Source organism: Gobio gobio (genome assembly GCF_949357685.1).
Source record: "Gobio gobio genome assembly, chromosome: 18".
NCBI lineage: Eukaryota > Metazoa > Chordata > Actinopteri > Cypriniformes > Gobionidae > Gobio > Gobio gobio.
In genome coordinates this window covers 46,447,206-46,471,029 of record NC_137111.1, presented here as the reverse complement: position 1 = coordinate 46,471,029, position 23,824 = coordinate 46,447,206, and the positions used below count along the sequence as shown (strand labels likewise).

General features: G+C 35.2%; 1 protein-coding gene and 1 long non-coding RNA gene across 3 annotated transcripts in view; one reads left to right on the top strand and one right to left on the bottom strand.

Moving 5' to 3' along the window:
- disc1 (DISC1 scaffold protein) overlaps positions 1-23,431 on the top strand; it is a 111,807-nt gene extending 88,376 nt beyond the window's left edge. For both annotated transcript variants that reach the window (XM_079843597.1, XM_079843598.1), the window contains exons 12-14: positions 6,428-6,472; positions 15,720-15,837; positions 21,862-23,431. In XM_079843597.1, coding sequence (XP_079699723.1) covers positions 6,428-6,472; positions 15,720-15,837; positions 21,862-22,049 — 351 coding nt within the window. In that variant the 3' untranslated portion in view covers positions 22,050-23,431. The remainder of the gene's footprint in view (positions 1-6,427; positions 6,473-15,719; positions 15,838-21,861) is intronic.
- Positions 2,389-3,001, bottom strand: LOC307142610. The gene is made up of 3 exons (XR_013818495.1): positions 2,946-3,001; positions 2,787-2,856; positions 2,389-2,462 (listed from the first exon to the last, which is right to left on the bottom strand). It is a non-coding gene; the product is annotated as an uncharacterized lncRNA (long non-coding RNA).
- Positions 23,432-23,824: the final 393 nt, after the last annotated feature.

The window sequence follows — 23,824 nt, the reverse complement described above, 5'->3', positions numbered from 1 at the left end:
AACCGCACCGAAACCGTGAACCTAAAACCGTGATACAAACCGAACCGTGAGTAATCTGTACCGTTAAACCCCTAGCGTACACTGTAAAACTTTTCGCTGTAAATTTACAGTAAAATACTGGCAGCTGGGTTGCCAGCCACTTACTGTATTTTTACAGAACAACTTCTGTAAACAGTATTTACAGTACTGTACTGTAAAATGTTATGCTGTAAATTTACAGTAAAATACTGGCAGCTGGGTTGCCAGCCACTTACTGTATTTTTACAGAACAACTTCTGTAAACAGTATTTACAGTACTGTACTGTAAAATGTTATGCTGTAAATTTACAGTAAAATACTGGCAGCTGGGTTGCCAGCCACTTACTGTATTTTTACAGGACAGCTACTGTAAACAGCATTTACAGTACTGTGCTGTAATTATCAAATACTGTATCCTACTGTAATATCACATAATTTTACAGTATTAAACTGTTCTCTACATCAATACATAATTAGAAATATTATACTTTAGAGTTTCATAACAGTAGTCACAATATGAAATAGAAAACAACATTCTTTGGGGTTTAAAACATTTATTAAAAAAAAAAAGATTAAGATAAAATTGCCTGAAATGTTCTTTTTTGGCACAACATGGCCAGTTTTCTTTGAAGTTACTTTTCCTTTCTTTGTTTTTGATCCACGTTCTGGATTGATGTCAAGAAAACGTCTAAAAAAAACAGAAGAAGAAAAAATTATTAAATGTATAGATTAAATGTTACAGACAGAAAGACAGACAGAAAGTCACCAGCTATCTGTTTTAACGACTAGTCTGTTTGGATAAAATTAAACAACATGAAAAGATGCAATGTTGAATGTTGTGATCAATTAAAAAAAAAAATTCTTCACTGGTTACACTGCACAGCTTAACAATATCATCCCCTCATCAGGTCGTTAATCAGGTCCCATCTAAGTATCATTGGAAATGCAGCCATAAATGCAGCACATTGCCAGAATCCTTTATGACTTCAATACTTAACTTAACTCAATTGCAAGACTACGTGATAATGTTAAACATCATTTAAAATGTGTGTTTGAGCGGTCTTAACTGAACACAACTTGCACTGACATATCTTAAAATGTCCGTGCCATTGTTTTGTCTCAAGATGCACACCAGTAATTAAAAAAAATGACATTTTTATAAAAGGTGCTTAAATACCCTAATTTTACTATGGTCTACACCTGGCATAAAAGGATAGGTCAGTCAAAAATGAAAATTAGCCCATGATTTACTCACCCTCAAGCCATCCTATGTGTATATGACTTTTTTCTTTTAGACGAGTACAATAGAAGTTATATTAAAGAATGTTCTGGCTCTTACCAGCTTTATAATGGCAGTGAATGGCTGGTTTAAAGTTGATGACCTAAAACAGTGCATCCATCCAATATTTAAGTAATCCAGACAGCTTCGGGGGTTAATAAAGGGTTTCTAAATGAATTGATGCATTTGTGTAAGAAAAATATACATATTTAAAACATTATTAACTGTAATAACTTGCATCATGCAGACTACCCTAAACATTGATTTGCGCCAAAAGAGTGAACTTTGACCCACAAGGCATGTCGATTTATTAACCCCCGGAGCACTTTTATAATAAATTAATGCACTGTTTTGGGACTTCAACTCTGAACCAGCCATTCACTGCCATTATAAAGCTTGGATTTGCAGGACATTATTTAATTTAACTCCGATTGTGTTTCTCTGAAAGTAGAAAGTCATATACACACCGGATGACTTAAAGGGTTAGTTCACCCAAAAATGAAAACTCTTTCATTATTTACTCGCCCTCAAGTTGTTCCAAACCGGTATGAGTTTCTTTGTTCTGCTGAACACAAAATAATATATTTTAAAGAATGTTTGTAACCAAGCAGATAGAGCAACCATTGACAACCATAGTATTTTTTCCCCTAAAATGGAAGTCAATGGTTGCTCTGCTTGATTAAACATTCTTCAAAATATCTTCTTTTGTGTTCAGAAGAACAAAGAAACTCATACAGGTTTGGAACAACTTGAGGGCAAGTAAATGATGACAGAATTTTCATTTTTTTGGGTGAACTGACCCTTTAAGGGTGAGTAAAACATGGGTGGATTAAAATTTTTGGGTGAACAATCCCTTTAAAATAAGCCCTGTCTGTGAAACCAGGGCCATGTTGTTCATCCCTGTAGTCAGCTGTACAAAACGTTTGTGAACAAAAAATGAAGTCCTTAACATATGCTGTCAAGATGAGGTTAGTGACAATTCAATCTAAAATATATTAATGGCAAATATGCTAATGACAAACCTCTGAACAAACTCAAGGGTGCATGCTGGCCTCTTCCTTGTACTGCAAGTTGAAGTTATAGAAGGAGACAGGCCAGTGATGAAGTTGGGCTGTGCTCCTTCACACACAACTTGACATCCAGCGCTGGTTGCTCAGAGATTGACCTGTAAATGAAAAATAAAATAAATGAATAATTAAAAGAATGTTCTATGTAGTTGTCTATTCACAGTTCTGCATAACTATTAAAAGAACTCTGATGCTTTTAAGCATAAACTCACTTAATGTTTTTTTTTTTTTTTTTTTTCAGAAAACAAGACAATACTTAACTTATCTAAAAATTCTTACATGAAGAAGCTTTTAATAGACATCTGGACTGGAAACAACACAAAAATATTAATGAATAAAAAAATAATAAATTGCAGTGGGGTGAGTAAATGATAACTTGCTTTTCAATTTAGGGTGAAACTACCACTTTAATTTTTACATACCAAGAAATATAAGGCGTGGACTCTCTGGCAAATGTACAGTTTGTTGGACATCAGATGGATTTGCAAATTCCTGAAACAATTTTTAAAAAGGACAGCACAAATATGAGTAAACATAAAACATTACAGATGAATGAGATTTGTTGAATAATCCTTACTTACATCTGCTTGAAGGATAACACCATCTGACTTCTCCTCTGGAGAGTATGCTCCGAACGTCATCGTTGGTTGGTTTGCTTTTGAAAAACTAAATTATGGAATACCACATTTGAAAGAAGTATTAGGAACATGACTATGGATTTTCATGTGCTGGCAAAATGCTGACAATGATTCAAAAGCACGATCACAGAACTTAAACCATAGCATTTTTGTTTACAAACTATAACTAGCACTGATGTGAACTTGCTTACTAAGCACTTACGTTGCTTGTTTACATGCACTGGACCGTCTTCGTTTTATAATACAAGCCTGAAACGGAGGGAAGAAAATAGGGATCAAAAGCAGGTCACACAAATGACATGGTAAATGTTGAATATTATGTGAAATATTGCATTAACTTATCTTGGTAAAGAGGTGAGAACAGATTATTTGCGCGGTAACAAATCGCGTTCTCAAAATCAAACCATTCGTGTAAACAATGTCAAAATGCGAACGCAAAACGTAGTTGGCTTACCGTATCAATACTCAGTCTAACAATTTTCCATCTTCTTAAGCTCTAAACTCCTCATCGTCTTCTACAGATGACACATTTTTCCTCCCGTCTTCATGTAATGTTAAACGTCCTCCATTTTCTGCAGCGTCACAGGCAACTAACGTAATGTTTTGAAACGCGAACTGATTCAACCAAAGCACACAAAAAAACGTAAAAACTGCTCACATATTCACAGATATACACGGGTTTAAACATGATTACAGGATTAATGATTCTGTTCAGTTGAGTGCCGCTGACAAGTTGAGTTTGCTGTCTGTTCTGTTCGCATCTGATCTTAAATGAGCGCGAAAGAAATCAATCCCACAATTCAATGTCTTTACAGTGTGATACTGTATTATGAATTTAGCGGGCTGAATACAGAAAAGTGCTGTATATTCACAGATGTGCTGTAAAAGATACAGTATATTACTGCTTTATGGAAATACAGTACAATACTGTGAGAAATTCCCTGTAAATTTACAGTATAGGGTTACAGTGTAACGTATGCGAGGGGGTGCCACAAAATGGAGAACATTTTCAAAGGGTGCCATGACTGAAAAAAGGTTGGGAAACACTGTAATAGAGCACTACAACTACTAGAACGAGATGAGATTTTTGCACAGCATTTTTAAGAAATCCTCAATGGCAAAATTCATGATTGAAAAAATAGTCTGCAGGTGCATTTTGAAATGTTTGAACTGATCATCTTTTAATGAATGTAATTTCAGTTCTACTCTCTGAGTATGAATTATCAAATGCATTGAAAGACAACAATACTCAACTGACTGACTTAGTCTCTTCAGATCTTACTGTACATGAATTATGAGCTTCCAGAACTTCTGACCGAGGCTGCGTGTGACCTCCTATCAACTCCTTTCCACAAATTGAACATTGAAATAAAAACAGTTTTAATCAAATTACTCTGTGCAAACAGCGAGCAGAGCTAAGAGGAATTTACAACTACACAGCCCAGCATAAGATAGCTTTGATATTGAGAGACTGGCTACTGTATGTCGCGGAATTTGCACGAATCAGGGAGCTCACGTTTACTTTCGCTTTCAATTCGAGATCGCACGTACTCTGTATAGGGAGCGGCGGTGCTGAGCGTGCATTCTACAAGACAACACCGTGTCTGCATCAGACGCAAGCGGCGCGATGTGACAATCTCCAACAGTACTGATGCCTCGTTCTATTTATGACGAACTGACATGAAGGACTAATGCTTTGCAACGGCCGCTTTGTCGCGTCAGGTGTAGACAACATCACTGATTATTATGGGTCATATATACACGCTCAGCACAGCTGCATGGCGATATCGCGGGACAGCTTTTCACTCGAGGAGAAATCTCGTCACATTTTAATCTTTAATCATTTACTAATAATAATATTGTTAAGTATTATTATTAAATATTGTAAAATATTTAAATAAATTACATAATTCAATATTTTATTATTATAATTGGACAATTATCTATTGGACACTCTTGCAAATAATATTCAATAATATAATGAAATATAATGTAATGTAATACAATAATAATAATATGTATTATTATGATTAAATATTGTAAAATATTTAAATAAATTACATAATTAAATATTGTATTATTATTATTATTATTATTATTTATTGTATTATCTATTGGACAGTCTTGCGAATGATATTCAATAATAATAATAAGTATTATATATATATTATTATTATTATTATTATTATTATTATTTAATAATAATAATGAGCATTGTTATTATTAAATATTGTAAAATATTTAAATTAATTACAAAATTAAGTATTTTATTATTATTATTATTATAATTGGACTATTATCTATTGGACACTTGCAGTTTTATATTTTATTGTAAATAATATTCAATAATAATGTAATATAATAATGATAATAATAATTTAATAAAGTAAAATATTTAAATTACATTCATTAAATATTTAATTATTTTTTATTATAATTTACAAATTGTATTATTTATATTTATTTTTTATTATTGTATTTATTATTATAGTATTATTGTTATTGAATATTGTAAAATATTTCAATACATTACACAATTACATATCTATTGGACACTCTTGCACTTATATATTTATTATTGTAAATAATATTCAATAATATAAATGCATATAATTTAATATAATAATAATAATGAAATATAGTAAAATATTTAAATATTAAATATGTAATTATTATTTACTATAATTTACTAATTGTATTATTTGTATTTATTTTCTATTTATTATAATATTATAATATATATATATATATATAAAAAATATATATATATATATAGTAAAGTATAGTCAATAATAATATGTATAAATATGCATTATTTTAATTTAATATTTAACAAATTGTATTATTGCATTTGTGCTATTGGACACACACTTTTATATTTATATAAGTTTGTATACTTATATGCTTTTTTATTTGTTAGTTCTCTGTTGCATGCAACAATCTGCTTCTCATGAATATATTTCTTTGGCAATATAACATTGAGTTTTTGACAAGCTAAATATGATTTTAATCCGTCAGAATCTAATAAAGAGGCAGTGGTCTGCGCCCAGCTATGGGCACTTTAATATTGCTCTCTGCCGACAGGAGATGATAATTAATATTGTGTCATTTAAATCCGAATCTATGAGAAATGAAGCTGTAATGTGTTTTACTGAGGTCGCCTCCCCTCAGCTCGAGCTGAACTAATATATCTGCCACTGTGCTAATTATTGTCTGCTTTAGCACACAAATCCTGAATGCAATCATTACCCACACAGATGGGCTGAACCCATTCAATTATTTCTCTTCTTGTCAGCCGTAATGACGAGTTATTGCGCACTTCCCGTAATGTCAGTGCTCTGAGTGCTTTTTAATAATAGATGAGGTTTATTGTTTTGTTTTAATCTTCTGCTAAAGTGAATCATTCGTCCTCCTGTCTCTTGCAGAAATTAGAGGAGTTTCTCTTCTGTTTGGAGGACGCGTCTCCTGAGGTGAGTGAAAGAGCGTCATGTTTACTCACACACTGTTTTCATGTTGCTTCAGAATATAACTTTATAAGAAGTGTGGGCTTTTTATGGTACATTTAGTCATTATTCCACCTTGACAAGTAAGAACGAAACTCAAATGGGTTTGGAAACATTCGGAGTGATTTCTTATTAAACTCTGATCTGAACATTCATTTTAACAAGTGAAGCACCGACATGAAAAACATTGAATATTCAGGATTCACTTGGCCAGAAACCGAAAATGATTTTAAAATATATACTTTTTTGCATAATGATAGACATTAATATCTAATATTAGATAATAATATTTTTTAATAAAAAAAATCTGATTATTTTTTATTAAAAAAAATATATATATTTTGTTGAGATGATTTTTCTAAATTATTATTATTTTATTTTCAGATTTTTTATAATTGTATTTATTATATTAATTTTAGATATTATATATATATATATATATATATATATATATATATATATATATATATATATATATATATATATATATATATATATATATATATATATATATATATATATATATATATATATATATATATATATATATATATATATAATTATTATTATTATTATTATTATTATTATTATTTATTTAGTTATTTTTGTTGATATCATATTTAAAAAAAAGAAAAAGAAGATTTTTTTACAATTACTTTAATAATTACATTGTTATTCTTTATTATTTTAATAATTACATAATTTTGTTCAGATGATTTTTCTAAATTATTATTATATTATATTATTTTTTTATTCAGATTTTTTTATTATTTAATTTTTTTGTTCAGATAATTTTTCTAAATTATTTTATCTTTTATTTATGTTTTCAGATAAAAAAAATTAAACACTGAAATAAAAATATTTAGAAAACCGAAAATGTATTTAATCATCAAATAATTAATTTTATTTTTATTTAAAAAATATATACATTTTATTTAATCATCAAATAATTAATTTGATTTTTATTATTTTTTTTAATTAATTTTATTTAATCATCAAATAATTAATTACATTTATTTAATAATCAACACTATGAGTTGTACAAACATGCTAAATTCACATAAGGCTGTTTTTTAGTAATAGAATATGAATTATGTATCTACTACATTTTGTTGGTGAAATTTAAACATTTAACCGATTGCTGTAATAATTCGTTTTCGAGACAAATTTATTCAAACACATTCAATGATGTATGACATTAGGTTCAACAAAAATACAATAAACATGTAATACAGTGCATATATTTAGCAAAATGCTAAATTTTTCTTGCTAACTATCAACTATCAAGACATTGAAGGGCTTTTCTGAGCTAAATGTGACATTATGTCTACAAGCTGTTTTATTGACGTCTTTCCGTGGTTTAATCACTGATTGAGTGATAACATGAGACATATTTCAGTTGTTCTATATCTTTCAACACTTTTGATGTTCATTCATGTTTGTTTAGTGCTATAACTAGTAGTAAAGACAGAGGAGGAGATGATCGGTTCATGAGCACTTGATGCATGCTGCCGCTTTAACTGAAATGGCGGCATCGAAGAAGCACATCAATGGCCCTTCAAAACCGTTTCCCACTGAAACTGAAAATTACTATTTCGGCCGAACATTTTCAGTAGCTGAGATTTCGGTGCATCCCTAATTTTAACCCCATCATAAAATGTATTACAGTTAAAACAGGCCGTTCTCACAATCAGCATTAGAAAGCAACTTTCTGGTTGAACACTTTGGCATAATACCTACATTGCATTGTGGGAAGTGTAAAAAAGCAGCCTCTGATGGGGTTTGCATGAGCAGGGATTTTAATTAAAGCCATTATGACCTTTCAGACAGTACTTGAACTTCAGCTCCTGATTGTGTGAACAATGTTCAATTGATTTCAATGCATCATCAGTGCCTCCTAAATGAAGGCATGCACTGTCAAAGCAAGACCAAAATGAAAGCAGACATACGTTTAAAATTTACAGTGTTTCTAGTAAAAAGTAGTAATTTTATTTTAGGTGTTGATGTCCTTAAAGCTACACTGTGTAACTTTTTAGTTTATTCTTAGCTAAAAACACTTAGTTCTTTCAAAAATATGTGCTCATTAATGTATATTTACTTTCAAGTAATAAAGTATTCTCGTAAGTTTATAATATGCCATTGAAAATACATACGGGTGAGGGGTTCGAATGCCGGTCGCCATGTTGCCCCTCCATCTTGAAAGTACATTAGCCAAAGAGGGACATACCCGTAAATTCAAGCTTCGCCTTTGGCGTTTTAACACTCAATGGCACCGTGTCGAATGTGGACGAGGTCGAACTGGAATTCATGTTAATCTTGGACTAAATCGGCCACTGTAGGAGTTAAAACGAAATCGGAATTGAGAGGAATAGAAACTAATATTCACTGGATGGTCATATACCTTTTCACCACTAGATGGGGGAAAATATCACACAGTGTAGCTTCAAGAATATATATTTTGCGGTATAAGTATCAAAAACCAATATATTTATACTTACAGCTCCTTTCTCAGGAGCTCTGATAAGAACAGATTGATTTTGTCCTGTCTAATTAATATTCATGAGTCTCTCTTCTGATTGGCCTGTTGTTTTCGGAAGCTATGGTAATGCAGGGCTGTCAGTCAGCGGCCGTGGGCGGGGCTTGAGGAAAGTGACGTCACATTCTTCAGAGAATGAAAGCGGCTTGTCTAATGAAGCTGCTTTGGTTTAATAGGGATTAAAAAATAAGGAGTGGGTGGATTTTTATCATTGTAGGGTGGTTGTGTTCACACACTGTCAACACATTTATAGTCAAACTTGGATTTTGTATAATAGGTGACCTTTAATAGATGTGGTGGTAAATAATGTTTGTGTGAACCAGTGGGGGTCAGTATTGTGTCTGGACCAAGAAAAGGTGTTTATACGCAACAAACTGAGATGCTCTGTGTATTCTGACACCTTTCTATCAGAACCAGCATTATCTTCTTGAGCAGTTTGAGCTCCAGTAGCTCGTCTGTTTGATCGGACCACACGGGCCAGCCTTCGCTCCCCACGTGCATCAATGAGCCTCGGCCGCCCATGACCCTGTGGCCGGTTCTCCACTGGTCCTTCATTGGAGCACTTTTGATAGAGACTGACCACTGCAGACCGGGAACACCCCACAAGAGCTGCAGTTTTGGAGATGCTCTGACCCAGTCGTCTAGACCAGTGGTTTTCAAACCTGTCCTGGAGGACCCCCAGCACTGCACATTTTGTATGTCTCCCATATTTGACACACCCACTTCAGGTCTTGCAGTCTCTAATAATGAGCTCATGAGTTGAATCAGGTGTGTTAGATGAGGGAGACATACAAAATGTGCAGTGCTGGGGGTCCTCCAGGACAGGTTTGAAAACCACTGGTCTAACCATCACAATTTGGCCCTTATCAAACTCGCTCAAATCCTTACACTTGCCCATTTTTCCTGCTTCTCACATATCAACTCTGAGGACAAAATGTTCACTTGCTGCCTAATATATCCCACCCACTAACAGGCGATGAAGAGATCATCAGTGTTATTCACTTCACCTGGTCATAATGTTATGCCTGATCGGTGTATATATTTGTAACCTTTTTAATATTTTTTTATTTCAACATTTTCCTGTATTACTTCAATTAACATGTACATTTACAATTTACAGAGTGGCCTACAAAAAAGGAACAAAAACAAGTCAACAATATTCATAATATACAATTTCAGTTAACAGTAATAACCCAGATGGTGCCATAAGATGTTGTCTAGTTAGGGAGCTCAGTGTGTTTTAAGACAGATCTTGATCTTCTCCGTTCCTTAAAGGCATAGTTCACCCAAAAATGAAAATTTCATTTACTCACTCATTGTTCCAAACCTGTATTCATTTCTTTGTTCTGCCAAACAAAGGAAGATATTTTGAAGAATGACATTAGGTGCGTTTACATGGAGCACTGTAATCGGTTTAAAAGTCCAATCCGAATGAAAATGCTCCATATCAACACCTCAATCGGAATAAAAATGGCCAAACCGAATGAAATAGTTTTAAACCTTTTCATGAACCGATCAAACGAAAAATTCCCCCATGTAAACGACCTGATCCCGTCAATAAACCCGTCTCCGGCGTGTTGACTCAGATTGTTCGAATATTACAATTAAATAATACTTAAATCGATATGTCATCCTCAATAAACCCGTCTCCAGCGTGTTGCCTCCGATCATTCGAATATTGCACTTTAATAATTATTTAATCAACATCATCCTCAATAAACCCGTCTCCAGCATGTTGCCCCCGGTCCCTCGAATATTCTGATCTATTATGACCTCCGAGCTGTAAAACTGCCAGAATAATAATAATAATACGCTGTTTGTTAATTGGCCAGAGGAGAACTGCCCCCCCGACTGAGCCTGGTTTCTCCCAAGGTTTATTTTTCTCCATTAGGTCACCTAATGGGGTTTTGATTTCCTTGCCACTGTTGCCTCTGGCTTGGCGTGCTCAGTTGGGGACACTAAATTTTTCAACTAAACATCGAAATACATCTAAATAATAAACTAAATTAACCATTTAAACTAAATTACTGATCAAATTATTGATCTAAAGCCCACACTGTCACTGTACGATACTTGAAATTCTTCCAGAATGGCTATACAGCTGAATAAAATTATGCTGCATTATTTTCCTGTTTAACACTGTAAAGCTGCTTTGAAACAATCTACATTGTTAAAAGCGCTATATAAATAAAGTTGAATTGACTTGATCCGATTACTGTGAGTGCACGTCTTTCTGTGACGTGATATACAGCGCTCACCTCCTCAACTGAAGAGCGCCACACTCACACCAGGCTAATGTTGCGAAGAGAGGAAAGTTCATTTTTCTGAGGTATTAAACGTTTTTATTTCGTAACGTTATGAACATGATGTTGGAATAATGACAGACATAGCCTGGCTACAGCATCTCACCTTGACAGCGTTTGTCCTCGGCTTCAACTGCGCCTGACAGAAGAATTTATATTTCTGAGGTGATTCTTACACTTTACAACAAATAACGAATAGCTTTTATAAAACTGTCCTGATGGCCGTTGAGAGTTGCCATGGCAACGGGGAACATTCAAGCTGCTGGAGAGAACGTGTCGACGTTTCTCTTAAGTTAGATATTTAAAAAAAAGTGCTTCAAATTGGTTAAGTAACATTACCCACAGTCTACTTTAATTACTTTTGTTAATATTTATACCTTTGTGATTATGGTATCTTTCCTTAATCATCTGAAATATCTTTGCGTTTAGTACTAGTCTTGCGGAACAAGAATGCTTTCATGTTTCACCGTACATCCTATGTTTTTATTAATAATTTGGGTGCATTTTATTGTTAATTTTGTGTTTTTCAAAATAAATGAATTGAATTCATTTTGATTCCGCATTCATTCACAGCTGTTGAAATAGCCATTGTATAGGACTAGGGATGTTAACCGATGACCGTTTGACCGATGGTTGACCGTATCAACGTTGTCCAATCAAAGTTGTCGGTTGTCTCTAAATTAGGCTATTATAGACAGTGGACTAAACGCTACTACAGTTAGCCATCTCATTCCAAAATATTTTTGTGTGAAGTGAACAAATCCCTCACACTCAATTTTTCATAACGCGCCTGTTTGTACTTAATAAACCAATAAAAACATTTGGCGCGAGGTCACATCGTTTGGGTTTGCGCGCTCACAAGGTTTGCGGTTAGAGCCAGGGCAGACGACAGTATAAAGCGTGCAAAGAAAAGTAGTGTGTCGGACCATTTCACCAAAAAGAACGACACAGATGTAAGTTGCAACTTGTGTGATACAGTGCTTCATTAGAAGGCACACAGTGAGTTAGACCTGCCTTGGCCGGTGCGTCTTTTACGCATTCTGAAGGTGCCTGTTTATCCATTGGTTTTATCGTGTTGCAGTCTATTAGACAACATTCAGCATAAGATGTGCTTACATTTGGAAATATATTACATCTACATTTCAGTGGTAACACATAAGGTGTTGATCATCATCTTTCTTTATTATTGTTAGCACTACCTCGAACTAAAGCGGCGTTAGACAAATGCCTTTATTTTCAACGCGATCACCTTGTACCCAAACCATTTCGAAACTAAGGAGCGATTTGTCCTCCGATTACAAACAAGCTCCTCAGCGCCGCGTTTGTGGGACTCATGTTTCGCTGTAGGGGATTTTAAAAAAGTGACGTGAGTGGAAGGGAGGCGGCGGCGCCGGGACAGTGTGTGTGTGTGTGTGTGAGAGCGGGAGGCAGAGCGGCAGAGAGATGCGACAGAGTTGCGAAATTGCAGGCGCGGCTCGCGGCTGTTATTTCAAATAGCGCAGCATATTTTAAACTAATCGGTTAACCGGTTTCAACCGGCTAATGAGGTTCGGTGGTCGGTCAAGAAAATGTTTAGTTTTCGCCATCCCTATATAGAACATAAATTAGGCATTTCCGCCCACAGAAAAATAAATAAATATAAAAATTACCAACACAGAACTATTGATCCACGATACTAACGAATCTGATGCGGCAGACAAACTGTGCGTTTGTGTCACAAAAGGATTCCGATTGAAAGTCAGCACATGTAAACACCAGATCGGTTTAGATAACGTCTCATGTAAACAGTCCACCGAATCTTTCCATCGGAATTATTTTAATCGGAATGACAAAAAAGTGCGCATGTAAACGTGGCTATTGTCTATGGAAGTCAATGGGGACCAGCATCTATTTATTTACCGACATAGCTCCGGAAATAAAGGAAATATCTTCCTTTATGTTCAACAGAAGCTCATACGGTTATAGAACGACATGAGGGTGAGGAAATAATGACAGAATCTTCATTTTTTTGGTGTACTATCCCTTTAATCTTCTATAGTCTGTATTAAATAGGCTTCACGTCTCTTGGTAAGTTGGGATAGTGCATTTGATATGCTCAAAATTACATTGATCTTCCCTTCATTTCTGCAGTAATATGCCTCTCATGATTATCACAAAGGTGCAATTTTTACAGTCTATATGCAGTTGAGTGTGTCTCCGTCCTTTTAGATGCAATAAAGAGATTGCGGTGACCTTTAAAAACACACGCCCAGCGTGATTTCCATTAGGTCTCAATAACTGTATCGCACAGAGAGCGTTTTCCACGGCTGTTGTTGTTGAATTTGTCCCCGGAGACTCGAGCCTCATTCAAAAGTGTTTTAATTCGCCCACAGTGTGATGTTAGCGTCTATAAAAGGTGTTTCATTAGCTGGTGTGGCGGGTCTAAGAATAGACTACAGACCTCATTAAAGCCGTTCCTGAGAGAAATGGGCGGATGCGAGTCAGTCGACCACCTTAAGACGCTCTCTGACTCAACTGTGAATCACGGTTTGATGGAATTGGGACGGAGCCGGCCGTGCGGAGCTGTCCCAGTTACCTCGTGCTAAACTGTGGGCTGAAGTCGTTAGAGCGGAGGTACAGGCTGTCAGTTTAGGACTCTATGAGGAGAGCTGACAGCCGAGGACCTCACAGTCGCTGACGCTCTTAACAGGATCATTTTCTGCTTCACTGGTTTAAGACTTGCACATACTAGAGTAGAGATTTAAGGATAGTTTCACTGTTTTCTGACCCTGTTAGCGCATGCTTTTCTCAGAGATGCTTATAAAAGATCATCTGGAAAGCGTCACAATCTTTTTTTATCCCTCATTTATGTTTACAAAACATACTAATCATCGTTATTTTAGTATCATTGATTTAATATTGAGGTGTTTATAAATATCTTATTATAGTTAGCTGAACTATTTAAAATTGAGCTGAAAATAAAATATAAATATAAGTTAAAAAACCTAATGAAAATTAAATAAACAGAAGTTGAAGCACTAAAATTATTAACTGGAAATAAATAACTAAAACTGAAATAAAAATAAATATATAATTAAACCTGAGAAAAAAAAACTAAAAATGAATGAAATGACAAAAGTACATAATGAAATGACTAAAATTAAACTACAATTAACATTGAAATATAAAATAAAACCTAATTCAAAATATTAATAAAAATCTTTTATTTCAAGAGTTTCAGTTTTCATTTTTATTTTTTTATCTGTTAATAAGTGCTTTGTCATTTGCATTAATTATTTTATTGCTATTTAGCATTATTTTTATTTCAGTTTTAATCATTTTATTATGTGCTATTAAAGATAATAATAATAATAATACAATAATAATGAAAAGCTGAAGTACTAAAATTATTAAAATAGAAATAAAAATAAAGGTAAATAGAAATAATAAAAACGGATGTAAATGACAAAAGCACTTCAAATTAATATTGAAACAAATAAGAATTAAAAAACTTTTTATTAATATTTTGAATTGTTATATTTTTATATTTTTAGTTTTCATATTTAATTTTAGTTTAATTTTTAAGTGCTTTGTCATTTTCATATTTTTTTTTATTTCTATTTAGCTTTGTTTTATTTCAGTTTTAGTCATTTTAGTACCTCAGGTTTTCATTTTTATTTAAGTTTTTTTTAATAAAATGACAAAAGCTCATAATGAAATTGCTAAAAATTAAACAAATGAACATAAAAATATAAAAATATTTTTTATTTTATTTATTTTTGAAATTAAGTGCTTTTGTCATTTTCATTTCATCATTTGTATTTAGATTTATTTTTATTTCAGTTTTTCCATATAATATTTATATATTTTTATTTAAGCTTTATTTCAATTAAAAAATTGCTTGCAAAATTGCATGCTCGAATTTACAGTTTTAGTTAATAATAACAACAATACAAATAAATTCTGAAATTCTCATTGGCCGATGGGTTGTTTCCAAATTTGCTTCCAGAAATCATTTTAAACAAACCTGACTCTTTCTACACCTTCAAAACGCATGTATAATTTTGTTTTAATCAACTAAAGTTTAAAGTGTATCCAAACTAACTAAGAGCCACAAACAGATTCACTCAAACATGTAAAATCATGATTGTCGCTCTAACTTCCGACTGTTTTTCCATGCATGTATTTTAGTGGCATATTGCATGAGCAAATGCTGTGAAAATGACATCTTCAGATCAAACTGCACACATTTAATAGACATTTTGGTGCCATATCTGTGCTAGCAACCATTGCCAGCATAATAGTGCCATGCTTGACCAGCTCAAGATGAGCAGCAGTGGGTGTTTTGCGGGTTTAATGATCTCCTGCTGATTGTGGGTGTGTTTGTGTGTCTCAGGATCTGTGCGGAGAGACGGCGGAGCTGACGGAGCGCTGTGAACTCATCGCTAACAGACTGCATTACCTAGAAGACCAGCTTCACACCGCCATAGACCACCAGGACAGAGACCTCACTCATATCCTTACAAAGCTTTGTGTACGGCATGCATGTGTGTTCAATAGTTCAATAGCTTTCTAATTTAAATCACTAAGTGATCAGATTCACAATTTTCACCTAGCAGACCATAACATTAAAGAATCCCATAATCCCGAAATCCAACACTGAGGGATAAACTCAAACCATAGGAGACTACCACACAGTAACTACCCAGAACAATCTAGCTACACCCTAGCAACCACCCAGAACACTCTATAAACCACTTAGAACACTCTAGCTACACCCTAGCAACAACCCAGAATACAATATCAACCACTCAGAACACTCTAGCAACACCCTAGCAACCACTCAGAACACTTTAGCAGCACCCTAGGAACCACCCAGAACACCCTATATACCACTTAGAACACTCAAGCTACACCCTAGCAACCACTCAGAACACTCTAGCAACACCCTAGCAACCACCCATAACACCCTATCAACCACTCAGAACACTCTAGCTACACCCTAGCAACCACCCAGAACACCCTATCCACCACTCAGAACACTCTACCTACACCATAGCAACCTGCCAGAACACCCTATCAACCACTCAGAACACTCTAGCTACACCATAGCAACCACTCAGAACACTCTAGCAACACCCAAGGAACCACACAGAACACCCTATAAACCACTTAGAACACTCTAGCTACACCCTAGCAACCACCCAGAACACCCTAGCAACCACTCAGAACACTCTAGCTACACCCTAGGAACCACCCAGAACACCCTATCAACCACTTAGAACACTCTAGCTACACCCTAGCAACCACCCAGAACACCCTATCAACCACTCAACACTCCAGCTACACCAGAATGCCCTAACTACTACCTAGAACACCTTAGTAATGGCCAAGGAACCAGCTAGAACATCCCAGCTACACTCTAGCAACCACTTTAGCAATGCATTAGCAATCACCCAGAACACATTGTCATAGCAACCACCCTGAACACTCTAACATTGCCCTATCAACCAGCCTGAACAATCTAGCAATGCCTTAGAAACCACCCAGAACACTCTAACAACTACTTAGAACATCTTGCCATAGCAACCACCCTGAACAATCTAGCAATGCCCTATCAACCAGCCTGAAAATTCTAGGAACACTAGCAACTAGCAACCATACAGAAATTTCTAGCAATGCCCTAGCAAACACACAGAATTCCCTAGCAACCACCTAGAACACTTTAGTTATGCCCAATGAACCACCCAAAACACCACAGTTATGCCCTTGCAACCACCTAGAACACTCTTAACAACTACCCGGAACACCTTGCCATAGCAACCACCCTGAACACTTAAGCAATGCCCTAGCAACCAGCCTGAACAATCTAGCAACACCCTAGCAACCACCCAGAATACTCTAACAACAACACAGAACACATTGCCATAGCAACCACCCTGAACAATCTAGCAACACCCTAGCAACCACCCAGAACATTCTAACAACAACACAGAACACATTGCCATAGCAACCACCCTGAACAATCTAGCAACACCCTAAAAACCACCCAGAACATTCTAACAACAACACAGAACACATTGCCATAGCAACCACCCTGAACAATCTAGCAATACCCTAGCAACCACCCTGAACAATCAAGCAACACCCTAGCAACCACCCAGAACATTCTAACAACAACACAGAACACATTGCCATAGCAACCACCCTGAACAATCTAGCAACACCCTAAAAACCACCCAGAACACTCTAGCAATGCCCTAGCAACCACCCAGAACACTCTAACAACAACACAGAACACATTACCATAGCAACCACCCTGAACAATCTAGCAACACCCAGAACACTCTAGCAATGCCCTAGCAACCACCCAGAACACTCTAATAACAACACAGAACACATTGCCATAGCAAACACCCTGAACAATCTAGCAACACCCTAGCAACCACCTAGAACACTGTAGCAATGCCCTAGCAACCACCCAGAACACCCTTAACAACAACACAGAACACATTGCCATAGCAAACACCCTGAACAATCTAGCAACACCCTAGCAACCACCCAGAACACTCTAACAACAACACAGAACACATTGCCATAGCAAACACCCTGAATAATATAGCAACACCCTAGCAACCACTCTAACAACAACACAGAACACATTGCCATAGCAAACACCCTGAACAATCTAGCAACACCCTAGCAACCACCCAGAACACTCTAGCAATGCCCTAGCAACCACCCAGAACACTCTAACAACAACACAGAACACATTGCCATAGCAAACACCCTGAACAATCTAGCAACACCCTAGCAACCACCCAGAACACTCTAGCAATTCCCTAGCAACCACCAGAACACTGTAGCAATGCCCTAGCAACTCTCTAGAAACCCCCACAGAGCATCACAGTGGTGGCATTTGCATGGTCAAACGGCAGACTTGTCTTGAGAAAATCTAGTTTTCGTCTGTTATTCTGAAGTCATTGCGCATGCGTCTCAGATGGAAGTGGGTTTCTTCAGGTCACTCTTATTGGTTATCAGACTGGAATGAAATTATCTGTGCGCTCCATTCTCATGTTCTCAGTTGGACTGGAGAGGAAATGTCTCTTCAGCGCTTCACCGTTCCGCCGTCACTAACAGCCACAGGAACACGTCTCAGCCGCTCATTAGAGCTCTTAATGTGACCCTCCAGAAGAGCTCCTTCATGGAAAACCGTCTCGTTTGACAGCACACGATGCTCTCTTCCGGACAGGAATTAAGGATAATCCTGAACGCAGCACTGGCCATGTCTTTTTTTTTTTTTCCTTTTTTTAAGAGCTATTGAATATGAGGGATAAGAAAAGAAACCACTTTTAGTTATTAGAGAAATCCGGAGCTCAGCAAAGGTTGAAAGGAAGCGACAGACGGGGAAAAGGGAAATGGAGAGAGCCTAGTCCGCCCGTCACTCTCGAGTGAGATTAAAGCCGTGAGATGAAGGGAAAGGTTATGACATAGTGCGCTGTCATCGCTCTGACATCTTCATATTTCTGCCCACCTGTGCGCGAGTGGATCCAAGCTTTGCATTCACTGAGAGGAAACCGTATAGATGAGATTGATTTGATCTTGTTCTGCTTCATTCTGTCCAACTTTGTGCCTTTATAGCAGTATTTCTCTTGTTCAGGATCAAGGCTTTACACTAGACATCAATGGGCAAAGAGTGCATTTACAGGCACATTCTTAACCCGATTATATTTAATAAGCAGATGATGCACGTGATCATGTAAACACGTTAACCCGTTTTCCTTTATCGAAGTAAGGTTATAAAACGCTAAACCGATCGTCACAGCTAGATTTTTGGAGATTTCGCCCAGCGTGTTAACCTGCTTTCTGTCGGCTTAGTGAAGGGATGGATGATTTATCGGCCACCATATCGGTATCGGCCGATATATGTTCATTTTTTATGTTATCGCCGCGATAAGAAAATTTGGCCGATATCTTAAAGCCGATAAATAATGGATTATTTCCTTGAGCTGAGAGCTGCGCATTGTTCGCCATGATGGTTTTGAATTGCTTGAAATATGATTGGAATCACTTTGAAAAGGAAGATGCAGTTAATCCAACATGCATAAAATTATAATGTAAACATCATTATAATTGTGTGCTTGGGACATGGCTTTTAATGGTGAGACTTTTGTTTTTGTAATCAGGCTATCAAATAATATATAAAATTTGGGATTTAGATTCATTGGCCAATATATCAGTTATTTGCCAATATTTTCATATCGGTGCATCCTAGTTTTGACATGATTTATTAATAAAGTCTTGTAAGGCTCTCAAAAATTATATCAAAATTTGGATTTAGATTTATCGGCTAATATATCGGTTGTCGTCTTTTAAATATAAAGAATTATTGGTTAGCGGCCAATATTTTCATATCGGTGCATCCCTAGTTTTGACATCACTACAAGGAAATTACCTGATTTATTAATAAAGTCTTGTAAGGCTCTCAAAGATTATATAAAAAATTGGATTTAGATTTATCAGCTAATATATCGGTTATCGGCTCTTAAATCCAAAGAATTATCAGTTATCGGCCAATAATTTCATATCGTGAATTCCTAGTTTTGACATCACTACCAGGAAATAACCTGACTTATTAATAAAGTCTTGTAAGGCTCTCAAAGATTATATAAAAAATTGGATTTAGATTTATTGGATTTAGATTTATTGGCATATATATCGGTTATCTGCCTTTAAATCCAAATAATTATCGGTATCAGAGAATATTTTCATATCGGTGCATCACTAGATTTTACCTCACTACCAGAAAATAACCTGATTTATTAATAAAGTCTTGTAAGGCTCTCAAAGATTATATAAAATTTGGATTTATCAGCATATATATCGGTTATCGTCTTTTAAATATAAAGAATTATCGGTATCGGCCAATATTTTCATATCGGTGAATTCCTAATTTTGGCATCACTACTGGGAAATAACCTGATTTATTAATAAAGTCTTATAAACGTATAAAGTCGGGTTATTGGTTTGCATGTTATCAGTGTACGAGTGTGCATGTAAACGTGCTCAAAAACAGTCACTTGAACAGTAAAGCTTGTTTGATTGCTCTGGTTAAGCAGACAGATGAGCAAATAAGCCCAGAATAAGCCCAGGTTTGAGCCTGAGGAACTTCATTAGATTCGTCCCTTCAGCCGGAGGAAGATCTTACCGATCCTCTTTCATAATTCATGAAGCGCTCTTTAACGGCTGGTTAATTATGAATGTGCACAATCTGGGGCCATTTGGAGAGCAAAACGTGCCCGTCAGGCCCCATCTGCCACAAGAGGCGTCCCTTTGATTCGCCACTTATACCGGACACTCGGTCCCACTCCGACGACTTAAACAATCCAGCGCTGATGAGGGTCTCTCCCCGTTCTCATAAAATGAGCATGAATTATTTAGGTGAGATTGCTTGAACTCAATGGGTCCGTCAGGAGATGAACTCAGCCTTTGATTTATGAAGTGGGGTTGTTGGGGACGCCCGGCGTGATCATATAATTGTGATATCGGTGTCGGGTGGTCGGGCCAAACAGAATGAAAGTCTTTCTGAGATGGGTCGTGGCTGTGGTTAGTGTAACTGGAGAATGTTGTGAAAATGTGGTTTTGTGCCACACCTATTAATGGTGGGTAAAATATTTTTTTTCAATAAATTATTTTAATAAAAAATATTGCGATTAATGCATGCATGGTATATGCCATTATACTAATATATATAATAATATATATATATATAATATATATATATATATATATATGTCAATTATAGCAATGTACATTTATTTTAAATATCTATATATAGTTATTTTAAATATAATTACATTTTTATCATTTGTAATATATTATAAAAGTAAATGATAAAAAATTACATGTGTATATATATATATATATATATATATATATATATATATATATATATATATATATATTTAAATTTATTATTAAAAGTACATTTTTATAATATTAACTTTATAATTTATATGTACATTTGTTATTACTAATATATATAATAATTATATGATATGATATAATTATTTTATATATATATATATATATATATATATATATATATATATATATATATATGAATGATATAATTATTATATATATATTAGTTTACGCTGACCTACTAATGGAGGGTGAATTAAGAAAAAAAAAAAAGTATTTATAACAAATTATGCATTACTGTAATTTTATTTCCGGCCATGCATTATCGCATTATTTTACTATCAAAATAATAGATCGCAGATGAACTTCTGATGGTGAATTTTGTTAGTAGATTTGGGCAGATTTAGTTTTCTTTTGCAGACTGTTAAATGTCTTTCAGTTGAATTGCTCGTGCGAGGCTCCGTCTATCGTTCTTTCAGATCAAATTAAACTATGCATTATGGATTCTGTCTGAGCATTTGTGCTTCTACTGGTGTTGAATATATTTTTGTGGAAGTGTTTGTGTAAACGAGTAGATAATGTTTGGTCACATCTTCTTTAACTCTAATGCCCACTGTCCTTAGAGAAAGAGGTTCAGGAAGTGAAGGCCGCTCTTCAAGCCATGCTGTCACAGCTGAAGGAGGAGGAGGAGGAGGAGGAGGATGAAGAGGAGGAAGAGAAGTATTGTGATGTAGAAGAAGAACAGGTTGAAGATGACGCTCTGGAAGAGGAGCATTACTTCAGTGACAGCTGGGAGATCTGAACAGACTCATGAATTATATTTATATTGTGTTTGTGTGTTTTCATCTTGCACTGAGCTCTAGCACTTAAAGGGAATAGATCATCTAAAAATAAAATCGCTTCATTTACTCGCCCTCACGTCATTCCTGAAGCGTTTACATAAGGTGCATTTTTAGTCCCATGCGATTACATTGATACATTTCCATATAAGATACCTTTTTTTTTCATGCAAGTGAGAAAATAATGTATTTAAAATGACGTGGGTGAGTAAATGTTAATGAATCTTTTTTGGGGTGATTTTTTCGCTATTAGGACCACTAACCATTGTTTCATTGTTTTAACAGATGCCTTAAAGCTGCACTATGTAACATTTTTTTTCAGTAAATATCCCAAAACCACTAGGCCAGTGTTATATATTTTGTTCAGTTGAGTACTTACAATATCCAAAATGTTTCCAACTATTTGTAAATCGTTCTTTCTTTCTAAAAGTCCTATCCCGATTCTTTCCCAGCGGCTGTGAGGTGAAGACCACATGTCCCAAGATTCTGCGCTTAAACGTGGCGTCATCAAACTACGCCTTTGTTTTGAACAGGCGACCTCTAGTGGACGGAAAAGTTACATAGTGCACCTTTAAAATACAAAATGTAACTTCTGTCAGCGTTGCCAACCACTATTTTATTTTTATTCTAATTAATTAGTGCGTGGTTATTTAACATGCTCTCCTCTGCATCCAAAAAGGCCTGGTTTTGGAGCTTCCAGTTATTTTAGTTTAAAAGGCATATGGCGTCTTATTTATTTATTTAAATTGCTTTGATATATCATTATTATTTCAAAACACCCATATACGTGAAAATCTGTCTGGGACCAATTGTTTTTTATCTATATCGATGTAAAGACCAACAGACACCAAAAGCCAAAATCAGAAAGAGCAGAATGCAAACTTCCCAGTCAGGAGCTCAGGAATCAGGATTGAGTTTAAGCTTCCTGGACTCCGCCGTACGATTGAACTCTGAAGAGTGTTTCGGGGTTCATGACAGAAGTGTGTGGTGCTTTGAGCTGTTGTTGAAGTGTGGAGCTTCACTTCAGGTTTGTTCAACGACTGTATTTCAGCCCTGCTGATGTTCTGTGTGAATTATGAGAATCATGTAGCATCAAGTGCCTTTCAATGCCTCATTATTTGAAACAGAAACAGGTGCTTTTTTAAGTTTTAATGTTTTTTTTACTTTAAAGTTTTTAACTAAGCACTTTTCAGATGTAAGCCGTTTTTGCCCTGTGGATTGAAGATGTCCTTTGTTTGTTCTAATCACATGAAAGTGTGTTTGCATGTCTATATCACTTTTTATTTCCCCCCAAAAATGTGTCAGTATGATTATTTTTGTTTTAAATATATTATATACCACCTGCAAAAATGATTTCGTATTTTTTTATTTATAAAATAGGACACCAATTTGATAACACAAGGCATCTTAAAAATATTAATCTGGCGAATCTTGAGAAGACGTAAATCTTCTATTTGTGTAATATGATGTGTTTCTGATTAAAAAGGCATTCAGTTAGTGGGAAAAAATAGGGCGGGACTTCTGTGAGGAATTGATTGGACATTGAAAAGTTTCTTCATGTCCAGTTTCATTCAGAAATATGTCAGATTACAGGAATAAAATGGGTTTTACACCAGGTAAAAAATACAATTTAAAGTGCCCCTATTATGCTTTTTTGATTATTATCTTTCATGCATTGTGTAACTCTTTCCCTGCCGGTGTTTTTGATCATTTTTACAAAAATTGCATGGCCCCCAAA